At 53.2% G+C, this 23,993-nt stretch overlaps 1 protein-coding gene across 4 annotated transcripts in view; it reads left to right on the top strand.

Annotated features, from left to right (window-relative positions):
* Window positions 1-23,993, top strand: part of LOC140404625 (disks large homolog 4) — a 912,024-nt gene that overhangs the window by 598,003 nt on the left and 290,028 nt on the right. For all 4 annotated transcript variants that reach the window (XM_072493232.1, XM_072493231.1, XM_072493230.1 and 1 more), the window contains 3 exons: window positions 3,439-3,492; window positions 7,063-7,113; window positions 8,891-9,015. In XM_072493232.1, coding sequence (XP_072349333.1) covers window positions 3,439-3,492; window positions 7,063-7,113; window positions 8,891-9,015 — 230 coding nt within the window. The remainder of the gene's footprint in view (window positions 1-3,438; window positions 3,493-7,062; window positions 7,114-8,890; window positions 9,016-23,993) is intronic.

Genomic DNA, 23,993 nt, shown 5'->3' with positions numbered 1-23,993 from the left:
GACCTCCCCAGATACAGGAGTGTGTGAGAGAGAGAGGGTTCGAGAGACCTCCCCAGATACAGGAGTGTGTGTAAGAGAGAGAGAGAGGGTTAGAGAGACCTCCCCAGGTACAGGAGTGTGTGTGTGAGAGAGAGAGAGAGAGAGAGGGTTAGAGAGACCTCCCCAGGTACAGGAGTGTGTGTGTGAGAGAGAGGGTTAGAGAGACCTCCCCAGGTACAGGAGTGTGAGAGAGAGAGAGAGAGAGGGTTAGAGAGACCTCCCCAGATACAGGAGTGTGTGTGTGTGTGTGTGTGAGGGGTTACCGAACCCCCCCCCCCCCCCCCCCACCACAGCCAGGAGAGTGAGGGTGAGGATAGAGGGTGACCCTCTCTGTGCCCTCGGAAACGTTGAATGTTGCCTCGGAGCTGGTGGGGAGCCGGGAGAGGGATTTGTCACCCCGTGCACATTACACTGAGCAGCCTCTGTGCTGAGCCTTGGCAGGTAATAATTTCCAACAGCGGTATGATGTGGTTGATGAGAAAGTGGGTGGTGCGTAATAACAGTGTAATGAATATTCCAGCGCCAAATCTTCATCTCTCGCTTGTCCTTGCACAGCTGGAGTAATGAGAATAGTTTGTGTCCTCTGGCTTCTTGACGAATTGAAAGGGAGTTGCCAAAGATGATGCGAAAATTCAGCAGGGCTGTGCGGGCAATTCTTTTATCTTAAAGGGGCCAACGCTGTTTGTTAGGCAGTTGGATTTTTATTACACGTCGGTGCCCACGCACAAATCCATTTCAGGATTGTTTAGAATAACAGCAGCCGAACAATGAAAATCAGCCCGTCGCAGACATCTCGATTTAATTGAATAGGTATTGAAGACTGTTCCGGTGCATTTAGCGATTGTAACCTTTTCTCTGATCCCGCCCAGCGGCCATACTGAGACGAGGCTGGGGGGGAGGTGATCCTCACCGTTTCACGACGCACGTTTACCCGTGTCGCGATTCTCCGAGAGTGGATTTCACCCGGAATTCGTGAGCGAATACTCCCCCCCCCCCCCCCCCCCCCATCTCTCTGTCCTCTAATAAAGCTTCAGGGTTCAATCCGAACTTTTGTTTACTCACACATTCAAACCCGGGAGGGAGGGGATTGGTCTTCACAACTACATTAACAGGCACTTAGGGAGGAGATGAGAACGAAAAGGGTTTCCTAATTGGGAATAACTTGGAGCAAGAAGGAAAACACAGGTAGGAATGTTAATTCAAGTGAATGTCAGGACCAAGTGAAGTTTTCTTTACACAGGTGTTAAGGTTCGGGGGAGGGGGGGGTACAGGTAGCTGAAAGGAGTTGCCGAATTTCTTCAAAGTTGGTGATGACGCAGCAAGTTGAGGTTGTTGTACAGAAACACGGTCCACTCTACTGGCAAAGGCCGGAATCTTTCGGGGACTGGGCTCAGAGATTAAAGTTGAGGCAAGCTTCGATGTCAGCCCACTTTGGCGTTGACCGGCTGGATATTGACCCCACGCTGGGAGTCCAGGAATGTGTGATGTAAACAGTCCAAAGGCCAGAGGAGTTTAAGCCGCATGGTGTTGCACATCGACGAGCCAGCTTCAAGTTGACAATCGGATTCCATGCCTTTGGTCAAAATCCATCGTTCACCTTAGGAGTTCGAAGGTGGCTATTAGCTCCTCTGCGGGTATAACGAGTCTCAATGCCCGCTCTTTGTTCTGGGTCCAGACTGGGGAGACCGACTGTCTGCTGCGCCCTTATTTCACTGCTTGTATTGGGTCCACATGACGATAGGTGTGAGATTCCACAAGGACGAGGGTTGTCCTGTAATTACTGTTGGAATTTCCCTGAACTGTAGCCAGCTTGCAAATCATGTGACCTGTGGCAGACATATTGTTTTGTTTATGTCCAGCAAAGTCCACTTTTTAAATCAGCAGCAAGTAGGGTTTGATTTGAACAGTTTGCGATCTCTTTTGTACCTTATGGAGATGACGGCAGCGCCCTTAACTACAGCCGCTTGCGGAGAGTTTGATGATTGTAGGGTATGCCAGAAAGGATTTTAATTTTCTTGACGCGGTAGAGCCCTTGGCCACCACATCAACACACCGCGCCCGCCACTCCAACCTCTCGTCTACTTTGAAACCTCGATATTTCTCGTTAGTAACTATTTTAATGTCTACACCATGAACCTTCACAGGGGCAATATCAGTCATTGGCTTTTTCCAAAGGTCTAGAATTAGTCCTGGCGCTTAGATTGTTTCAGTTGAAGAGAATTGTTCTCGCACCATTTCACAAACTCCTCCGCCGAGTCCCAATGGTTTCCGTTGTCGTTCCTGAGGTGTCACCGCACCCCTCACCCCCACCCCGCGTACCCTATCATCGGCGTACTTCAGAACTGTTAATGTCGCGACGCATGAGACAGAACCGTTCCTGCGGTGGGCAGGAAGCAAAGGCGACGGTGCGCACGGGGCTCCCAGTAAATCCCGAAAACTAACACCCGCTGCCCGAAATCGGGAGGGAGGGAGAGTGGGGTCGACAACAAACCCTTTCAATCTCTCAAGAGGCATGAAATGGATGCCAGTTAGAAATTCAGCACCGCTGACAGTGCTGCACCTCTCTCAGTTCCCCACGGCGAGCGATAGACCTGAATCTGTGCCCTTGAGATTCTGAGGCTGCAGTGTTTTAGCGTTAGTCACCGAGCCAGCTAATGTCAGCGATTCCTTCCTGTAAGGTGAGCCCTGCCCAAGGGGAGAGGGTGGGGCAGCGGCAACATCGCTGGATTTAGTAATCCAGAGGCCCAGGCTGACGGGCCTGGGTTCAAATCTGGGATTGGAAGTGAATCTTGGCGACTCCGATGATGAAACTATCGTCGGTTGTTGTTGAAAACACGTTCGGTTCTCCGGGGAATGGAATCTGCCGTCCTTACCCGGTCTGGCCTGCACGTGACTCCAGACCCCACGGCGATGAGGGTGACTCTGAATTCCCCCCCCCCCCTCTGTGAAATGGGGCGAGCGAGCGGCTGGTTCCAAGGGCAGTTCGGGAAGGATCCCTGCCAGAGATGACCCCACCCCATTGGAATCGGTTGGGTCAATCCCGGACTGGCGAGAACCGGAATTTAAAAGATTACGAGGGGGGTGACGGTCTCTCACGGACATCTTTGGGGGCTGGCTGAGTTTGAGGGTGTGGGGCCTGTCTTAGCGGCGATCCTGACTGGCTGGTTTCCAGCCATGTGTCGAGCTGCTCAATCCCTGGCGTCTTCAACGCCGCAGGACTCGGTGATCTCGCATCTCCCTCTCTCTCCCTCCCTCTCTCTCTCGTGGTGACCTTCCAGTCCGCTGCCGCCCTGCGTTAACCCCTGCTGACCCGCTGTTACCGCGGCCCACAGCGTTTGCCTTGATTTTCACGCCGGGCGTGTCAGTCTCTGCAGTAATGCCCTCTTCTCTCTTTCCCAGGCCAACACGCCCCCAGTGATAGTGAACACTGACAGTCTGGATGCACCGCCTTACGTAAGTCTTTTATATTCCAGCAGTGCCCGCATGTTTTGAGTCGGATTCGTGGGTGATCGCGTGTTCTGATACACACGTGTTGGAGTAAGAATCATGCTACCAACGTAAACACGTGTCATCTTCACCCGTGTGCCATTCACGTTCCCCGTGGGGTAATCGCAGGCTGTTTGTGTGGACTGACACCGAGATTTAGGCAATGTTGAAATCTATGCGAGGTCCCAATGAGGGGAAATCTACACCTGACCCAGGGGCCGAACCGTTGGTTCCGCCGAGACGGGTGATTTGGGTGGGGATTCTGTAAAGGTGAGAGTGGAAATGGACTCACACTTCAGCTGTAACCTCCCCCAGCCCCTACACCCCTCCCTATCTCTGTAACCTCCTCCAGCCCCAACAACCCTCCCTATCTCTGTAACCTCCTCCAGCCCCAACAACCCTCCCTATCTCTGTAACCTCCTCCAGCCCCTACACCCCCTCCCTATCTCTGTAACCTCCTCCAGCCCCTCCACCCCTCCCTATCTCTGTAACCTCCCAGTCCCTACAACCCTCCCTGTCTCTGTAACCTCCTCCAGCCCCTACAACCCTCCCTATCTCTGTAACCTCCTCCAGCCCCTACAACCCTCCCTATCTCTGTAACCTCCTCCAGCCCCTACAACCCTCCCTATCTCTGTAACCTCCTCCAGCCCCTACAACCCTCCCTATCTCTGTAACCTCCTCCAGCCCCTACAACCCTCCCTATCTCTGTAACCTCCTCCAGCCCCTACAACCCTCCCTATCTCTGTAACCTCCTCCAGCCCCTACAACCCTCCCTATCTCTGTAACCTCCTCCAGCCCCTACAACACTCCCTATCTCTGTAACCTCCTCCAGCCCCTACAACCCTCCCTATCTCTGTAACCTCCTCCAGCCCCTACAACCCTCCCTATCTCTGTAACCTCCTCCAGCCCCTACAACCCTCCCTATCTCTGTAACCTCCTCCAGCCCCTACAACCATCCCTATCTCTGTAACCTCCTCCAGCCCCTACAATCCTCCCTATCTCTGAAACCTCCTCCAGCCCCTACAACCCTCCCTTTCTCTGTAACCTCTTCCAGCCCCTATAACCCTCCCTATCTCTGTAACCTCTTCCAGCCCCTACAACCCTCCCTTTCTCTGTAACCTCTTCCAGCCCCAACAACCCTCCCTATCTCTGTAACCTCCTCCAGCCCCTACACCCCCTCCCTATCTCTGTAACTTCCTCCAGCCCTTACAGCCCTCCCTATCTCTGTAACCTCCTCCAGCCCCTACAACCCTCCCTATCTCTGTAACCTCCTCCAGCCCCTACAACCCTCCCCATCTCTGTAACCTCCTCCAACCCCTACAACCCTCCCTATCTCTGTAACCTCCTCCAGCCCCTACAACTCTCCCAATCTCTGTAACCTCCTCCAGCCCCTACAATCCCCCAATCTCTGTAACCTCCTCCAGTCCCTACAACCCTCCCTATCTGTGTAACCTCCTCCAGCCCCTACACCCCTCCCTATCTCTGTAACCTCCTCCAGCCCCTACTACCCTCCCTATCTCTGTAACCTCCTCCAGCCCCTACACCCCTCCCTATCTCTGTAACCTCCTCCAGCCCCTACAATCCCCCAATCTCTGTAACCTCCTCCAGTCCCTACAACCCCCCAATCTCTGTAACCTCCTCCAGTCCCTACAACCCTCCCTATCTGTGTAACCTCCTCCAGCCCCTACTACCCTCCCTATCTCTGTAACCTCCTCCAGCCCCTACTACCCTCCCTATCTCTGCACCCTCCTCCAGATCCTACTACCCTCCCTATCTCTGTAACCTCCTCCAGCCCCTACAACCATCCCTATCTCTGTAACCTCCTCCAGTCCCTGCACCCCTCCCTATCTCTGTAACCTCCTCCAGCCCCTACAACCCTCCCTATCTCTGTAACCTCTTCCAGCCCCTACAACCCTCCCTTTCTCTGTAACCTCTTCCAGCCCCTACAACCCTCCCTATCTCTGTAACCTCCTCCAGCCGCTACAACCCTCCCTTTCTCTGTAACCTCTTCCAGCCCCTACAACCCTCCCTATCTCTGTAACCTCCTCCAGCCCCTACACCCCCTCCCTATCTCTGTAACCTCCTCCAGCCCTTATAGCCCTCCCTATCTCTGTAACCTCCTCCAGCCCCTACAACCCTCCCTATCTCTGTAACCTCCTCCAGCCCCTACAACCCCTCCCTATCTCTGTAACCTCCTCCAGTCCCTACAACTCTCCCAATCTCTGTAACCTCCTCGAGATCCTACAACCCTCCCTATCTCTGTAACCTCCTACAGCCCCTACAACCCCCCAATCTCTGTAACCTCCTCCAGCCCCTACAACCCTCCCTGTCTCTGTAACCTCCTCCAGTCCCTACAACCCTCCCTATCTCTGTAACCTCCTCCAGACCCTACCAGCCTCCCTATCTCTAACCTCCTCCTGTCCCTAAAACCCTCCCTATCTCTGTAACCTCCTCCAGCCCCTACAACCCTCCCTATCTCTGTAACCTCCTCCAGCCCCGACAACCCTCTCCATCTCTGTAACCGCCTCCAGCTCCTACAGCCCTCCCTGTCTCTGTAACCTCCTCCAGCCCCTACACCCCTCTCCATCTCTGTAACCTCCTCCAGCCCCTACAACCCTCTCCATCTCTGTAACCGCCTCCAGCTCCTACACCCCTCCCTGTCTCTGTAATCTCCTCCAGCCCCTACACCCCTCCCTATCTCTGTAACCTCCTCCAGCCCCTACAACCCTCCCTATCTCTGTAACCTCCTCCAGCCCCTACGCCCCTCTCCATCTCTGTAACCTCCTCCAGCCCCTACACCCCTCTCCATCTCTGTAACCTCCTCCAGCCCCTACAACCCTCCCTATCTCTGTAACCTCCTCCAGCCCCTACAACCCTCCCTATCTCTGTAACCTCCTCCAGCCCCTCCACCCCTCCCTATCTCTGTAACATCCTCCAGCCCCTACAACCCTCCCTATCTCTGTAACCTCCTCCAGCCCCTACACCCCTCTCCATCTCTGTAACCTCCTCCAGCCCCTACACCCCTCTCCATCTCTGTAACCTCCTCCAGCCCCTACAACCCTCCCTATCTCTGTAACGTCCTCCAGCCCCTACACCCCTCTCCATCTCTGTAACCTCCTCCAGCCCCCTACCACCCTCCGAGATCTCTGCGCTCCTCCAATTCCGGCCTCTCGCGCATCCCATTGCTCCGCCATTGGCGGCCGTGACTTCAGCTGCCTGGAGGCCGGACGCTCTGGAATTCCCTCCCTAACCCTCTCCTACCTTCCCTCTCTCTCTCCCTCTCTCTGTCTCATTTAAAACGCTGCTTATAAATGTCATTGACTGAGGTTTCGGTCACCTGCCCTAATATCTCCCCCGTGTTCCTGTCAGATTTTATCCGGTAGCCCTCTCGCCAGGTACCTGGGGGCAGTTTATTACTTTAACATGAGAAAGTGCCTCCTTGTCATTCAGCGGTGTTGTAGACTGTTCTACAAGTTGCAGATACTCCGCCTACATTCTGGAGTTGGGGGTCTGACGTTGTCTCTTTTACTTGCGCAGATCAATGGCACTGATGGAGAGATTGAGTACGAAGAGATTACACTGGAGAGAGTAAGTGATCGGCGAGTTCTTTCAACCTTCCCCCAACAGCCTGTGGTCCCGTGTGAGGGAACAATAGCTCACTGCCTGACAGAGCTCGCAGGGTGACGACACCCCAGCCCGCGCGCACTCGGTCCGTACAAACCGCTCCACCTCCCCCTCTGTGCACCTGAGCATTCGGTCCGCTCACTGCAAGATCAGCACCGCTCACCATTCTCATACACGGATCCCCCGACTCACGTGCACACACTAGCACACACTCACAAACGCACACACACTCACATACACACATACTCACACACACACACACTCACACACACACTCGCAAACACACACACTCGCGCACGCACACGCACATGCACACGTACACACACGCACACACACGCACACACACGCACACACACGCACACACACGCACACACACGCACACACACGCACACACACGCACACACACGCACACACACTCACACACACTCACACACGCACACACACACGCACACGCACACAATCTCACACGCACTAGCACACACTCACAAACACACACTCACAAATGCACACACACTCACACATGCGCACACTCACAATCACACACACACTCTCACACACACACACACTCTCAAACACACTCTCACGCACGCACTCACTCACAAACACACACTCACGCACGCACACACTCACAAACACACACTCACTCACAGACGCGCGCACACTCTCACTCACAAACACGCACAGACTCTCACACACGCACACATGCACTCACACTCTCAAACAAGCACGCACAAAGGCACACACGGGCTCTCACACATCCCTGCATACACACGCACACACTCAAACACACACGTGCACAAACACATGCGTGTGTGCACACTCTCAGACGCTGTCTCACATGCTCCTCCTCTCACACGCACTCTCACACTCTCTCAGACACTTTCTCATACACACACACACATCTTCTCTATCTCTCTCTTGCAAGATGTGGAGATGCCGGCGTTGGACTGGGGTGAGCACAGTGAGAAGTCTCACAACACCAGGTTAAAGTCCAACAGGTTTGTTTCGAATCACTAGTTTTCGGAGCACTGCTCCTTCCTCAGGTGAATGAAGGAGCAGCGCTCCGAAAGCTAGTGTTTGAAACAAACCTGTTGGACTTTAACCTGATGTTGTAAGACTTCTGACTGTCTCTCTTACACACTCTCTTTCACACACTCTCTCTCTCCCACACTCTCTCTCACACACATTCTCTCTCTTTCTCCCTCTCTCGCACACAGTCTGTCCCACTCTCAGCCCTTCTCCTCACTGAGTTATTGATGCATGGGGCGTGATTCTCCAATCCCGCGGCCGAGTGTCCACGCCGTCGTAAATGCCGACGCGTTTTACGACAGCGCGAACGGGCCGCCCCCGCGACTAATTCTGGCCCCGGCAAGGGGCCAGCACTTCGCTGGAGAGGTTCGCGCCGCTCCAGCTGCCGATCCCAACGCGAGCTGGGCGCCGCGGGATCCGCGCTTGCGCGGTTGAGTCGGCGCCAACGAGGACATGCGCAGTGGCCTCCTTCAACGGGCCGGCCCAGACGCAACATGGCGCAGGGCGACAGGGGCCGGCGCGTAGGAAAGGAGGCCCCCAGCCACAGAGGCCGGTCCGCCGATCGGTGGGCCCCGGCGCGGATCAGGCGACATCGGAGGTTCCCGCCGGGGTTGGAGACCCCCCCCCCCCCCCACCCCCCCCCCCCACTGAGTGGGAAACCCCAGTCAATGCTTGTGGAACTCAACAGTTGCTCTTTCCTGCCCCTTCCCAGGGCAATTCTGGCCTTGGATTCAGTATCGCTGGAGGAACGGACAACCCACACATTGGAGATGATCCCAGCATCTTCATCACAAAGATCATCCCAGGTGGAGCTGCGGCACAGGACGGGAGGCTCAGGTACATTGATCGAGGGAGAGTGTGTGTGTGTGTGTGTGGGTGTTGGGGGGGGGGGGGGGGGTGCGGTCAGCTGGACGAGGCTGTCACTGACCTGATCTCTTCACTGATCTAATGTGGAGGATAAAATAGTCCGAAAATCCGACAGAGGAACGGGAAATGGTAACCCGGTGTGTTTGTGTGTGGAGGGAGCTTTACTCTGAATCTAACCCCGTGCTGTACCTGTCCCGGGAGGTTTGATGGGGACAGTGTAGAGGGAGCTTTACTCTGTATCTAACCCCGTGCTGTACCTGTCCTGGGAGTGTTTGATGGGGACAGTGTAGAGGGAGCTTTACTCTGTATCTAACCCCGTGCTGTACCTGTCCTGGGAGTGTTTGAAGGGGACAGTGTCGAGTGAGCTTTACTCTGTATCTAACCTCGTGCTGTACCTGTCCTGGGAGTGTTTGATGGGAGACAGTGTGGAGGGAGCTTTACTCTGTATCGAACCCCGTGCTGTACCTGTCCTGGGAGTGTTTGATGGGGACAGTGTAGAGGGAGCTTTACTCTGTACCTAACCCCGTGCTGTACCTGTCCTGGGAGTGTCTGATGGGGACAGTGTAGAGGGAGCTTTACTCTGTATCTAACTGCGTGCTGTACCTGTCCTGGGAGTGTTTGATGGCGACAGTGTGGAGGGAGCTTTACTCTGAATCTAACCCCGCGCTGTACCTGTCCTGGGAGTGTTTGATGGGGACAGTGTAGAGGGAGCTTTACTCTGTATCTAACCCCGTGCTGTACCTGTCCTGGGAGTGTTTGATGGGGACAGTGTAGAGGGAGCTTTACTCTGTATCTAACCCCGTGCTGTACCTGTCCTGGGAGTGTTTGAAGGGGACAGTGTCGAGTGAGCTTTACTCTGTATCTAACCCCGTGCTGTACCTGTCCTGGGAGTGTTTGAAGGGGACAGTGTCGAGTGAGCTTTACTCTGTATCTAACCTCGTGCTGTACCTGTCCTGGGAGTGTTTGATGGGAGACAGTGTGGAGGGAGCTTTACTCTGTATCGAACCCCGTGCTGTACCTGTCCTGGGAGTGTTTGATGGGGACAGTGTAGAGGGAGCTTTACTCTGTACCTAACCCCGTGCTGTACCTGTCCTGGGAGTGTCTGATGGGGACAGTGTAGAGGGAGCTTTACTCTGTATCTAACTGCGTGCTGTACCTGTCCTGGGAGTGTTTGATGGGGACAGTGTAGAGGGAGCTTTACTCTGTATCTAACCCCGTGCTGTACCTGTCCTGGGAGTGTTTGAAGGGGACAGTGTCGAGTGAGCTTTACTCTGTATCTAACCTCGTGCTGTACCTGTCCTGGGAGTGTTTGATGGGAGACAGTGTGGAGGGAGCTTTACTCTGTATCGAACCCCGTGCTGTACCTGTCCTGGGAGTGTTTGATGGGGACAGTGTAGAGGGAGCTTTACTCTGTACCTAACCCCGTGCTGTACCTGTCCTGGGAGTGTCTGATGCGCACAGTGTAGAGGGAGCTTTACTCTGTATCGAACCCCGTGCTGTACCTGTCCTGGGAGTGTTTGATGGGGACAGTGTATGGGAGCTTTACTCTGTATCTCACCCCGTGCTGTACCTGTCCTGGGAGTGTTTGATGGGGACAGTGTAGAGGGAGCTTTACTCTGTACCTAACCCCGTGCTGTACCTGTCCTGGGAGTGTTTGATGGGGACAGTGTATGGGAGCTTTACTCTGTATCTCACCCCGTGCTGTACCTGTCCTGGGAGTGGTTGATGTGGACAGTGTCGAGGGAGCTTTACTCTGTATCGAACCCCGTGCTGTACCTGTCCTGGGAGTGTATGATGGGGACAGTGTAGAGGGAGCTTTACTCTGTACCTAACCATGTGCTGTACCTGTCCTGGGAGTGTTTGATGGGGACAGTGTAGAGGGAGCTTTACTCTGTATCTCACCCCGTGCTATACCTGTCCTGGGAGTGTTTGATGGGGACAGTGTAGAGGGAGCTTTACTCTGTATCTCACCCCGTGCTATACCTGTCCTGGGTGTGTTTGATGGGGAAAGTGTAGAGGGAGCTTTACTCTGTATCTAACCCCGTGCTGTACCTGTCCTGGGAGTGTTTGATGGGGACAGTGTAGAGGGAGCTTTACTCTGTATCTAACCCCATGCTGCACCTGTCCTGGGAGTGTTTGATGGGGACAGTGTAGAGGGAGCTTTACTCTGTATCTAACCCCGTGCTGTACCTGTCCTGGGAATGTTTGATGGGGACAGTGTAGAGGGAGCTTTACTCTGTATTGAACCCCGTGCTGTACCTGTCCTGGGAGTGTTTGATGGGGACAGTGTAGAGGGAGATTTACTCTGTATCGAACTCCGTGCTGTACCAGTCCTGGGAGTGTTTAATGGGGACAGTGTAGGGGGAGCTTTACTCTGTATCTCACCCCGTGCTATATCTGTCCTGGGAGTGTTTGATGGGGAAAGTGTAGAGGGAGCTTTACTCTGTATCTAACCCCGTGCTATACCTGTCCTGGGAGTGTTTGACGGGGACAGTGTAGAGGGAGCTTTACTCTGTATCTAACCTCGTGCTGTACCTGTCCTGGGAGTGTTTGATGGGGACAGTGTAGAGGGAGCTTTACTCTGTATCGAACCGCGTGCTGTACCTGTCCTGGGAGTGTTTGATGGGGCAGTGTAGAGGGAGCTTTACTCTGTATCTCACCCCGTGTTATACCTGTCCTGGGAGTGTTTGATGGGGACAGTGTAGAGGAATCTTTACTCTGTATCTAACCCCGTGCTGTACCTGTCCTGAGAGTGTTTGAAGGGGACAGTGTAGAGTGAGCTTTACTCTGTATCTAACCCCGTGCTGTACCTGTCCTGGGAGTGTTTGATGAAAGACAGTGTAGAGGGAGCTTTACTCTGTATCTAACCCTGTGCTGTACCTGTCCTGGGAGTGTTTGATGGGGACAGTGTAGAGGGAGCTTTACTCTGTATCGAACCCCGTGCTGTACCTGTCCTGGGAGTGTTTGATAGGGACAGTGTATGGGAGCTTTACTCTGTATCTCACCCCGTGCTGTACCTGTCCTGGGAGTGTTTGATGGGGACAGTGTAGAGGGAGCTTTACTCTGTACCTAACCCCGTGCTGTACCTGTCCTGGGAGTGTTTGATGGGGACAGTGTATGGGAGCTTTACTCGGTATCTCACCCCGTGCTGTACCTGTCCTGGGAGTGGTTGATGGGGACAGTGCAGCGGGAGCTTTACTCTGTATCTAACCCCATGCTGTACCTGTCCTGGGAGAGTTTGATGGGGACACTGTAGGGGGAGCTTTACTCTGTATCGAACCCCGTGCTGTACCTGTCCTGAGAGTGTTTGATGGGAGACAGTGTGGAGGGAGCTTTACTCTGTATCGAACCCCGTGCTGTACCTGTCCTGGGAGTGTTTGATGGGGACAGTGTATGGGAGCTTTACTCTGTATCTCACCCCGTGCTGTACCTGTCCTGGGAGTGTTTGATGGGGACAGTGTAGAGGGAGCTTTACTCTGTACCTAACCCCGTGCTGTACCTGTCCTGGGAGTGTTTGATGGGGACAGTGTATGGGAGCTTTACTCTGTATCTCACCCCGTGCTGTACCTGTCCTGGGAGTGGTTGATGTGGACAGTGTCGAGGGAGCTTTACTCTGTATCGAACCCCGTGCTGTACCTGTCCTGGGAGTGTATGATGGGGACAGTGTAGAGGGAGCTTTACTCTGTACCTAACCATGTGCTGTACCTGTCCTGGGAGTGTTTGATGGGGACAGTGTAGAGGGAGCTTTACTCTGTATCTCACCCCGTGCTATACCTGTCCTGGGAGTGTTTGATGGGGACAGTGTAGAGGGAGCTTTACTCTGTATCTCACCCCGTGCTATACCTGTCCTGGGTGTGTTTGATGGGGAAAGTGTAGAGGGAGCTTTACTCTGTATCTAACCCCGTGCTGTACCTGTCCTGGGAGTGTTTGATGGGGACAGTGTAGAGGGAGCTTTACTCTGTATCTAACCCCATGCTGCACCTGTCCTGGGAGTGTTTGATGGGAACAGTGTAGAGGGAGCTTTACTCTGTATCTAACCCCGTGCTGTACCTGTCCTGGGAATGTTTGATGGGGACAGTGTAGAGGGAGCTTTACTCTGTATTGAACCCCGTGCTGTACCTGTCCTGGGAGTGTTTGATGGGGACAGTGTAGAGGGAGATTTACTCTGTATCGAACTCCGTGCTGTACCAGTCCTGGGAGTGTTTAATGGGGACAGTGTAGGGGGAGCTTTACTCTGTATCTCACCCCGTGCTATATCTGTCCTGGGAGTGTTTGATGGGGAAAGTGTAGAGGGAGCTTTACTCTGTATCTAACCCCGTGCTATACCTGTCCTGGGAGTGTTTGACGGGGACAGTGTAGAGGGAGCTTTACTCTGTATCTAACCTCGTGCTGTACCTGTCCTGGGAGTGTTTGATGGGGACAGTGTAGAGGGAGCTTTACTCTGTATCGAACCGCGTGCTGTACCTGTCCTGGGAGTGTTTGATGGGGCAGTGTAGAGGGAGCTTTACTCTGTATCTCACCCCGTGTTATACCTGTCCTGGGAGTGTTTGATGGGGACAGTGTAGAGGAATCTTTACTCTGTACCTAACCCCGTGCTGTACCTGTCCTGAGAGTGTTTGAAGGGGACAGTGTAGAGTGAGCTTTACTCTGTATCTAACCCCGTGCTGTACCTGTCCTGGGAGTGTTTGATGAAAGACAGTGTAGAGGGAGCTTTACTCTGTATCTAACCCTGTGCTGTACCTGTCCTGGGAGTGTTTGATGGGGACAGTGTAGAGGGAGCTTTACTCTGTATCGAACCCCGTGCTGTACCTGTCCTGGGAGTGTTTGATAGGGACAGTGTATGGGAGCTTTACTCTGTATCTCACCCCGTGCTGTACCTGTCCTGGGAGTGTTTGATGGGGACAGTGTAGAGGGAGCTTTACTCTGTACCTAACCCCGTGCTGTACCTGTCCTGGGAGTGTTTGATGGGGACAGTGTATGGGAGCTTTACTCGGTATCTCACCCCGTGCTGTACCTGTCCTGGGAGTGGTTGATGGGGACAGTGCAGCGGGAGCTTTACTCTGTATCTAACCCCATGCTGTACCTGTCCTGGGAGAGTTTGATGGGGACACTGTAGGGGGAGCTTTACTCTGTATCGAACCCCGTGCTGTAATTGTCCTGGGAGTTTTTGATGGGGACAGTGTAGATGGAGCTTTACTCTGTATCGAACTCCGTGCTGTACCTGTCCTGGGAGTGTTTGATGTGGACAGTATCGAGGGAGCTTTACTCTGTATCGAACCCCGTGCTGTACCTGTCCTGGGAGTGTTTGATGGGGACAGTGTATGGGAGCTTTACTCTGTATCTCACCCCGTGCTGTACCTGTCCTGGGAGTGGTTGATGTGGACAGTGTCGAGGGAGCTTTACTCTGTATCGAACCCCGTGCTGTACCTGTCCTGGGAGTGTATGATGGGGACAGTGTAGAGGGAGCTTTACTCTGTACCTAACCATGTGCTGTACCTGTCCTGGGAGTGTTTGATGGGGACAGTGTAGAGGGAGCTTTACTCTGTATCTCACCCCGTGCTATACCTGTCCTGGGAGTGTTTGATGGGGACAGTGTAGAGGGAGCTTTACTCTGTATCTCACCCCGTGCTATACCTGTCCTGGGTGTGTTTGATGGGGAAAGTGTAGAGGGAGCTTTACTCTGTATCTAACCCCGTGCTGTACCTGTCCTGGGAGTGTTTGATGGGGACAGTGTAGAGGGAGCTTTACTCTGTATCTAACCCCATGCTGCACCTGTCCTGGGAGTGTTTGATGGGGACAGTGTAGAGGGAGCTTTACTCTGTATCTAACCCCGTGCTGTACCTGTCCTGGGAATGTTTGATGGGGACAGTGTAGAGGGAGCTTTACTCTGTATTGAACCCCGTGCTGTACCTGTCCTGGGAGTGTTTGATGGGGACAGTGTAGAGGGAGATTTACTCTGTATCGAACTCCGTGCTGTACCAGTCCTGGGAGTGTTTAATGGGGACAGTGTAGGGGGAGCTTTACTCTGTATCTCACCCCGTGCTATATCTGTCCTGGGAGTGTTTGATGGGGAAAGTGTAGAGGGAGCTTTACTCTGTATCTAACCCCGTGCTATACCTGTCCTGGGAGTGTTTGACGGGGACAGTGTAGAGGGAGCTTTACTCTGTATCTAACCTCGTGCTGTACCTGTCCTGGGAGTGTTTGATGGGGACAGTGTAGAGGGAGCTTTACTCTGTATCGAACCGCGTGCTGTACCTGTCCTGGGAGTGTTTGATGGGGCAGTGTAGAGGGAGCTTTACTCTGTATCTCACCCCGTGTTATACCTGTCCTGGGAGTGTTTGATGGGGACCGTGTAGAGGAATCTTTACTCTGTATCTAACCCCGTGCTGTACCTGTCCTGAGAGTGTTTGAAGGGGACAGTGTAGAGTGAGCTTTACTCTGTATCTAACCCAGTGCTGTACCTGTCCTGGGAGTGTTTGATGAAAGACAGTGTAGAGGGAGCTTTACTCTGTATCTAACCCTGTGCTGTACCTGTCCTGGGAGTGTTTGATGGGGACAGTGTAGAGGGAGCTTTACTCTGTATCGAACCCCGTGCTGTACCTGTCCTGGGAGTGTTTGATAGGGACAGTGTATGGGAGCTTTACTCTGTATCTCACCCCGTGCTGTACCTGTCCTGGGAGTGTTTGATGGGGACAGTGTAGAGGGAGCTTTACTCTGTACCTAACCCCGTGCTGTACCTGTCCTGGGAGTGTTTGATGGGGACAGTGTATGGGAGCTTTACTCGGTATCTCACCCCGTGCTGTACCTGTCCTGGGAGTGGTTGATGGGGACAGTGCAGCGGGAGCTTTACTCTGTATCTAACCCCATGCTGTACCTGTCCTGGGAGAGTTTGATGGGGACACTGTAGGGGGAGCTTTACTCTGTATCGAACCCCGTGCTGTAATTGTCCTGGGAGTTTTTGATGGGGACAGTGTAGATGGAGCTTTACTCTGTATCGAACTCCGTGCTGTACCTGTCCTGGGAGTGTTTGATGTGGACAGTATCGAGGGAGCTTTACTCTGTATCGAACCCCGTGCTGTACCTGTCCTGGGAGTGTTTGATGGGGACAGTGTAGAGGGAGCTTTACTCAGTAACTAACCACGTGCTGTACCTGTCCTGGGAGTGTTTGATGGGGACAGTGTGGAGGGAGCTTTACTCTGTATCGAACCCCGTGCTGTACCTGTCCTGGGAGTGTTTGATGGGGACAGTGTAGAGGGAGCTTTACTCTGTATCTCACCCCGTGCTTTACCTGTCCTGGGAGTGTTTGATGGGGACAGTGTAGAGGAATCTTTACTCTGGATCTAACCCCGTGCTGTACCTGTCCTGGGAGTGTTTGAAGGGGACCGTGTCGAGTGAGCTTTACTCTGTATCTAACCTCGTGCTGTACCTGTCCTGGGAGTGTTTGATGGGAGACAGTGTGGAGGGAGCTTTACTCTGTATCGAACCCCGTGCTGTACCTCTCCTGGGAGTGGTTGATGTGGACAGTGTCGAGGGAGCTTTACTCTGTATCTAACCTCGTGCTGTACCTGTCCTGGGAGTGTTTGATGGGGACAGTGTAGAGGGAGCTTTACTCTGTATCTCACCCCGTGCTATACCTGTCCTGGGAGTGTTTGATGGGGACAGTGTAGAGGAATCTTTACTCTGGATCTAACCCCGTGCTGTACCTGTCCTGGGAGTGTTTGAAGGGGACAGTGTCGAGTGAGCTTTACTCTGTATCTAACCTCGTGCTGTACCTGTCCTGGGAGTGTTTGATGGGGACAGTGTATGGGAGCTTTACTCTGTATCTCACCCCGTGCTGTACCTGTCCTGGGAGTGTTTGATGGGGACAGTGTAGAGGGAGCTTTACTCTGTACCTAACCCCGTGCTGTACCTGTCCTGGGAGTGTTTGATGGGGACAGTGTATGGGAGCTTTACTCTGTATCTCACCCCATGCTGTACCTGTCCTGGGAGTGGTTGATGTGGACAGTGTCGAGGGAGCTTTACTCTGTATCGAACCCCGTGCTGTACCTGTCCTGGGAGTGTTTGATGGGGACAGTGTAGAGGGAGCTTTACTCTGCACCTAACCACGTGCTGTACCTGTCCTGGGAGTGTTTGATGGGGACAGTATGGAGGGAGCTTTACTCTGTATCGAACCCCGTGCTGTACCTGTCCTGGAAGTGTTTGATGGGGACAGTGTCGAGGGAGCTTTACTCTGTATCTAACCCCGTGCTGTACCTGTCCTGGGAGAGATTGATGGGGACACTGTAGGGGGAGCTTTACTCTGTTTCGAACCCCGTGCTGTAATTGTCCTGGGAGTGTTTGATGGGGACAGTGTAGATGGAGCTTTACTCTGTATCGAACCCCGTGCTGTAATTGTCCTGGGAGTGTTTGATGGGGACAGTGTCGAGGGAGCTTTACTCAGTATCTAACCCCGTGCTGTACCTGTCCTGAGAGTGTTTGATGGGGTTAGTGTCGAGGGAGCTTTACTCTGCATCTCACCCCGTGCTGTTCCTGTCCTGGGAGTGGTTGATGGGGTCAGTGTAGAGGGAGCTTTACTCTGTATCTAACCCCATGCTGTACCTGTCCTGGGAGAGTTTGATGGGGACACTGTAGAGGGAGCTTTACTCTGCATCGAACCCCGTGCTGTACCTGTCCTGGGAGTGTTTAATGGGGACAGTGTCGAGGGAGCTTTAGTCTGTAACTCACTCCGTGCTGTACCTGTCCTGGGAGTATTTGATGGGGACAGTGTCGAGGGAGCTTTACTCAGTATCTAACCCCGTGCTGTACCTGTCCTGGGAGTGTTTGATGGGGACAGTGTCGAGGGAGCTTTACTCTGTATCTCACCCCGTGCTATATCTGTCCTGGGAGTGTTTGATGGGGAAAGTGTAGAGGGAGCTTTACTCTGTATCTAACCCCGTGCTATACCTGTCCTGGGAGTGTTTGACGGGGACAGTGTAGAGGGAGCTTTACTCTGTATCTAACCTCGTGCTGTACCTGTCCTGGGAGTGTTTGATGGGGACAGTGTAGAAGGAGCTTTACTCTGTATCGAACCCCGTGCTGTACCTGTCCTGGGAGTGTTTGATGGGGCAGTGTAGAGGGAGCTTTACTCTGTATCTCACCCCGTGTTATACCTGTCCTGGGAGTGTTTGATGGGGACAGTGTAGAGGAATCTTTACTCTGTATCTAACCCCGTGCTGTACCTGTCCTGAGAGTGTTTGAAGGGGACAGTGTAGAGGGAGCTTTACTCTGTACCTAACCCCGTGCTGTACCTGTCCTGGGAGTGTTTGATGGGGACAGTGTATGGGAGCTTTACTCGGTATCTCACCCCGTGCTGTACCTGTCCTGGGAGTGGTTGATGGGGACAGTGCAGCGGGAGCTTTACTCTGTATCTAACCCCATGCTGTACCTGTCCTGGGAGAGTTTGATGGGGACACTGTAGGGGGAGCTTTACTCTGTATCGAACCCCGTGCTGTAATTGTCCTGGGAGTGTTTGATGGGGACAGTGTAGATGGAGCTTTACTCTGTATCGAACTCCGTGCTGTACCTCTCCTGGGAGTGTTTGATGTGGACAGTATCGAGGGAGCTTTACTCTGTATCGAACCCCGTGCTGTACCTGTCCTGGGAGTGTTTGATGGGGACAGTGTAGAGGGAGCTTTACTCAGTAACTAACCACGTGCTGTACCTGTCCTGGGAGTGTTTGATGGGGACAGTGTGGAGGGAGCTTTACTCTGTATCGAACCCCGTGCTGTACCTGTCCTGGGAGTGTTTGAAGGGGACAGTGTCGAGTGAGCTTTACTCTGTATCTAACCTCGTGCTGTACCTGTCCTGGGAGTGTTTGATGGGAGACAGTGTGGAGGCAGCTTTACTCTGTATCGAACCCCATGCTGTACCTGTCCTGGGAGAGTTTGATGGGGACACTGTAGAGGGAGCTTTACTCTGCATCGAACCCCGTGCTGTACCTGTCCTGGGAGTGTTTAATGGGGACAGTGTCGAGGGAGCTTTAGTCTGTAACTCACTCCGTGCTGTACCTGTCCTGGGAGTATTTGATGGGGACAGTGTCGAGGGAGCTTTACTCAGTATCTAACCCCGTGCTGTACCTGTCCTGGGAGTGTTTGATGGGGACAGTGTCGAGGGAGCTTTACTCTGTATCTCACCCCGTGTTATATCTGTCCTGGGAGTGTTTGATGGGGAAAGTGTAGAGGGAGCTTTACTCTGTATCTAACCCCGTGCTATACCTGTCCTGGGAGTGTTTGACGGGGACAGTGTAGAGGGAGCTTTACTCTGTATCTAACCTCGTGCTGTACCTGTCCTGGGAGTGTTTGATGGGGACAGTGTAGAGGGAGCTTTACTCTGTATCGAACCCCGTGCTGTACCTGTCCTGGGAGTGTTTGATGGGGCAGTGTAGAGGGAGCTTTACTCTGTATCTCACCCCGTGTTATACCTGTCCTGGGAGTGTTTGATGGGGACAGTGTAGAGGAATCTTTACTCTGTATCTAACCCCGTGCTGTACCTGTCCTGAGAGTGTTTGAAGGGGACAGTGTAGAGTGAGCTTTACTCTGTATCTAACCCCGTGCTGTACCTGTCCTGGGAGTGTTTGATGAGAGACAGTGTAGAGGGAGCTTTACTCTGTATCTAACCCTGTGCTTTACCTGTCCTGGGAGTGTTTGATGGGGACAGTGTAGAGGGAGCTTTACTCTGTATCGAAACCCATGCTGTACCTGTCCTGGGAGTGTTTGATAGGGACAGTGTATGGGAGCTTTACTCTGTATCTCACCCCGTGCTGTACCTGTCCTGGGAGTGTTTGATGGGGACAGTGTACAGGGAGCTTTACTCTGTACCTAACCCCGTGCTGTACCTGTCCTGGGAGTGTTTGATGGGGACAGTGTATGGGAGCTTTACTCGGTATCTCACCCCGTGCTGTACCTGTCCTGGGAGTGGTTGATGGGGACAGTGCAGCGGGAGCTTTACTCTGTATCTAACCCCATGCTGTACCTGTCCTGGGAGAGTTTGATGGGGACACTGTAGGGGGAGCTTTACTCTGTATCGAACCCCGTGCTGTAATTGTCCTGGGAGTGTTTGATGGGGACAGTGTAGATGGAGCTTTACTCTGTATCGAACTCCGTGCTGTACCTGTCCTGGGAGTGTTTGATGTGGACAGTGTCGAGGGAGCTTTACTCTGTATCGAACCCCGTGCTGTACCTGTACTGGGAGTGTTTGATGGGGACAGTGTAGAGGGAGCTTTACTCAGTAACTAACCCCGTGCTGTACCTGTCCTGGGAGTGTTTGATGGGGACAGTGTGGAGGGAGCTTTACTTTGTATCTCACCCCGTGCTATACCTGTCCTGGGAGTGTTTGATGGGGACAGTGTAGAGGAATCTTTACTCTGGATCTAACCCCGTGCTGTACCTGTCCTGGGAGTGTTTGAAGGGGACAGTGTCGAGTGAGCTTTACTCTGTATCTAACCTCGTGCTGTACCTGTCCTGGGAGTGTTTGATGGGAGACAGTGTGGAGGGAGCTTTACTCTGTATCGAACCCCTTGCTGTACCTCTCCTGGGAGTGGTTGATGTGGACAGTGTCGAGGGAGCTTTACTCTGTATCTAACCTCGTGCTGTACCTGTCCTGGGAGTGTTTGATGGGGACAGTGTAGAGGGAGCTTTACTCTGTATCTCACCCCGTGCTATACCTGTCCTGGGAGTGTTTGATGGGAACAGTGTAGAGGAATCTTTACTCTGGATCTAACCCCGTGCTGTACCTGTCCTGGGAGTGTTTGAAGGGGACAGTGTCGAGTGAGCTTTACTCTGTATCTAACCTCGTGCTGTACCTGTCCTGGGAGTGTTTGATGGGGACAGTGTATGGGAGCTTTACTCTGTATCTCACCCCGTGCTGTACCTGTCCTGGGAGTGTTTGATGGGGACAGTGTAGAGGGAGCTTTACTCTGTACCTAACCCCGTGCTGTACCTGTCCTGGGAGTGTTTGATGGGGACAGTGTATGGGAGCTTTACTCTGTATCTCACCCCATGCTGTACCTGTCCTGGGAGTGGTTGATGTGGACAGTGTCGAGGGAGCTTTACTCTGTATCGAACCCCGTGCTGTACCTGTCCTGGGAGTGTTTGATGGGGACAGTGTAGAGGGAGCTTTACTCTGTACCTAACCACGTCCTGTACCTGTCCTGGGAGTGTTTGATGGGGACAGTGTGGAGGGAGCTTTACTCTGTATCGAACCCCGTGCTGTACCTGTCCTGGAAGTGTTTGATGGGGACAGTGTCGAGGGAGCTTTACTCTGTATCTAACCCCGTGCTGTACCTGTCCTGGGAGAGATTGATGGGGACACTCTAGGGGGAGCTTTACTCTGTTTCGAACCCCGTGCTGTAATTGTCCTGGGAGTGTTTGATGGGGACAGTGTAGATGGAGCTTTACTCTGTATCGAACCCCGTGCTGTAATTGTCCTGGGAGTGTTTGATGGGGACTGTGTAGAGGGAGCTTTACTCTGTATCTAACCCCGTGCTGTACCTGTCCTGGGAGTGTTTGAAGGGGACAGTGTCGAGTGAGCTTTACTCTGTATCTAACCTCGTGCTGTACCTGTCCTGGGAGTGTTTGATGGGGACAGTGTATGGGAGCTTTACTCTGTATCTCACCCCGTGCTGTACCTGTCCTGGGAGTGTTTGATGGGGACAGTGTAGAGGGAGCTTTACTCTGTACCTAACCCCGTGCTGTACCTGTCCTGGGAGTGTTTGATGGGGACAGTGTATGGGAGCTTTACTCTGTATCTCACCCCATGCTGTACCTGTCCTGGGAGTGGTTGATGTGGACAGTGTCGAGGGAGCTTTACTCTGTATCGAACCCCGTGCTGTACCTGTCCTGGGAGTGTTTGATGGGGACAGTGTAGAGGGAGCTTTACTCTGTACCTAACCACGTCCTGTACCTGTCCTGGGAGTGTTTGATGGGGACAGTGTGGAGGGAGCTTTACTCTGTATCGAACCCCGTGCTGTACCTGTCCTGGAAGTGTTTGATGGGGACAGTGTCGAGGGAGCTTTACTCTGTATCTAACCCCGTGCTGTACCTGTCCTGGGAGAGATTGATGGGGACACTCTAGGGGGAGCTTTACTCTGTTTCGAACCCCGTGCTGTAATTGTCCTGGGAGTGTTTGATGGGGACAGTGTAGATGGAGCTTTACTCTGTATCGAACCCCGTGCTGTAATTGTCCTGGGAGTGTTTGATGGGGACTGTGTAGAGGGAGCTTTACTCTGTATCTAACCCCGTTATGTACCTGTCCTGGGAGTCTTTGATGGGGACAGTGCAGAGGGAGCCTTACTCTGTATCTAACCCCGTGCTGTACCTGTCCTGGGAGTGTTTGATGGGGACAGTGTCGAGGGAGCTTTACTCAGTATCTAACCCCGTGCTGTACCTGTCCTGGGAGTGTTTGATGGGGTTAGTGTCGAGGGAGCTTTACTCTGCATCTCACCCCGTGCTGTTCCTGTCCTGGGAGTGGTTGATGGGGTCAGTGTAGAGGGAGCTTTACTCTGCATCGAACCCCGTGCTGTACCTGTCCTGGGAGTGTTTAATGGGGACAGTGTCGAGGGAGCTTTAGTCTGTAACTCACTCCGTGCTGTACCTGTCCTGGGAGTATTTGATGGGGACAGTGTCGAGGGAGCTTTACTCAGTATCTAACACCGTGCTGTACCTGTCCTGGGAGTGTTTGATGGGGACAGTGTAGAAGGAGCTTTACTCAGTAACTAACCACGTGCTGTACCTGTCCTGGGAGTGTTTGATGTGGACAGTGTGGAGGGAGCTTTACTCTGTATCGAACCCCGTGCTGTACCTGTCCTGGGAGTGTTTGATGGGGACAGTGTAGAGGGAGCTTTACTCTGTATCTCACCCCGTGCTATACCTGTCCTGGGAGTGTTTGATGGGGACAGTGTAGAGGAATCTTTACTCTGTATCTAACCCCGTGCTGTACCTGTCCTGAGAGTGTTTGAAGGGGACAGTGTAGAGTGAGCTTTACTCTGTATCTAACCCCGTGCTGTACCTGTCCTGGGAGTGTTTGATGAAAGACAGTGTAGAGGGAGCTTTACTCTGTATCTAACCCTGTGCTGTACCTGTCCTGGGAGTGTTTGATGCGGACAGTGTAGAGGGAGCTTTACTCTGTATCGAACCCCGTGCTGTACCTATCCTGGGAGTGTTTGATAGGGACAGTGTATGGGAGCTTTACTCTGTATCTCACCCCGTGCTGTACCTGTCCTGGGAGTGTTTGATGGGGACAGTGTAGAGGGAGCTTTACTCTGTACCTAACCCCGTGCTGTACCTGTCCTGGGAGTGTTTGATGGGGACAGTGTATGGGAGCTTTACTCGGTATCTCACCCCGTGCTGTACCTGTCCTGGGAGTGGTTGATGGGGACAGTGCAGCGGGAGCTTTACTCTGTATCTAACCCCATGCTGTACCTGTCCTGGGAGAGTTTGATGGGGACACTGTAGGGGGAGCTTTACTCTGTATCGAACCCCGTGCTGTAATTGTCCTGGGAGTGTTTGATGGGGACAGTGTAGATGGAGCTTTACTCTGTATCGAACTCCGTGCTGTACCTGTCCTGGGAGTGTTTGATGTGGACAGTATCGAGGGAGCTTTACTCTGTATCGAACTCCGTGCTGTACCTGTCCTGGGAGTGTTTGATGGGGACAGTGTAGAGGCAGCTTTACTCAGTAACTAACCACGTGCTGTACCTGTCCTGGGAGTGTTTGATGGGGACAGTGTGGAGGGAGCTTTACTCTGTATCGAACCCCGTGCTGTACCTGTCCTGGGAGTGTTTGATGGGGACAGTGTAGAGGGAGCTTTACTCTGTATCTCACCCCGTGCTATACCTGTCCTGGGAGTGTTTGATGGGGACAGTGTAGAGGAATCTTTACTCTGGATCTAACCCCGTGCTGTACCTGTCCTGG

Source organism: Scyliorhinus torazame, chromosome 31, assembly GCF_047496885.1.
Source record: "Scyliorhinus torazame isolate Kashiwa2021f chromosome 31, sScyTor2.1, whole genome shotgun sequence".
Lineage (NCBI taxonomy): Eukaryota > Metazoa > Chordata > Chondrichthyes > Carcharhiniformes > Scyliorhinidae > Scyliorhinus > Scyliorhinus torazame.
The sequence above is the reverse complement of the archived record's forward strand: the minus strand, read 5'-3'. Positions and strand labels throughout refer to the sequence as shown.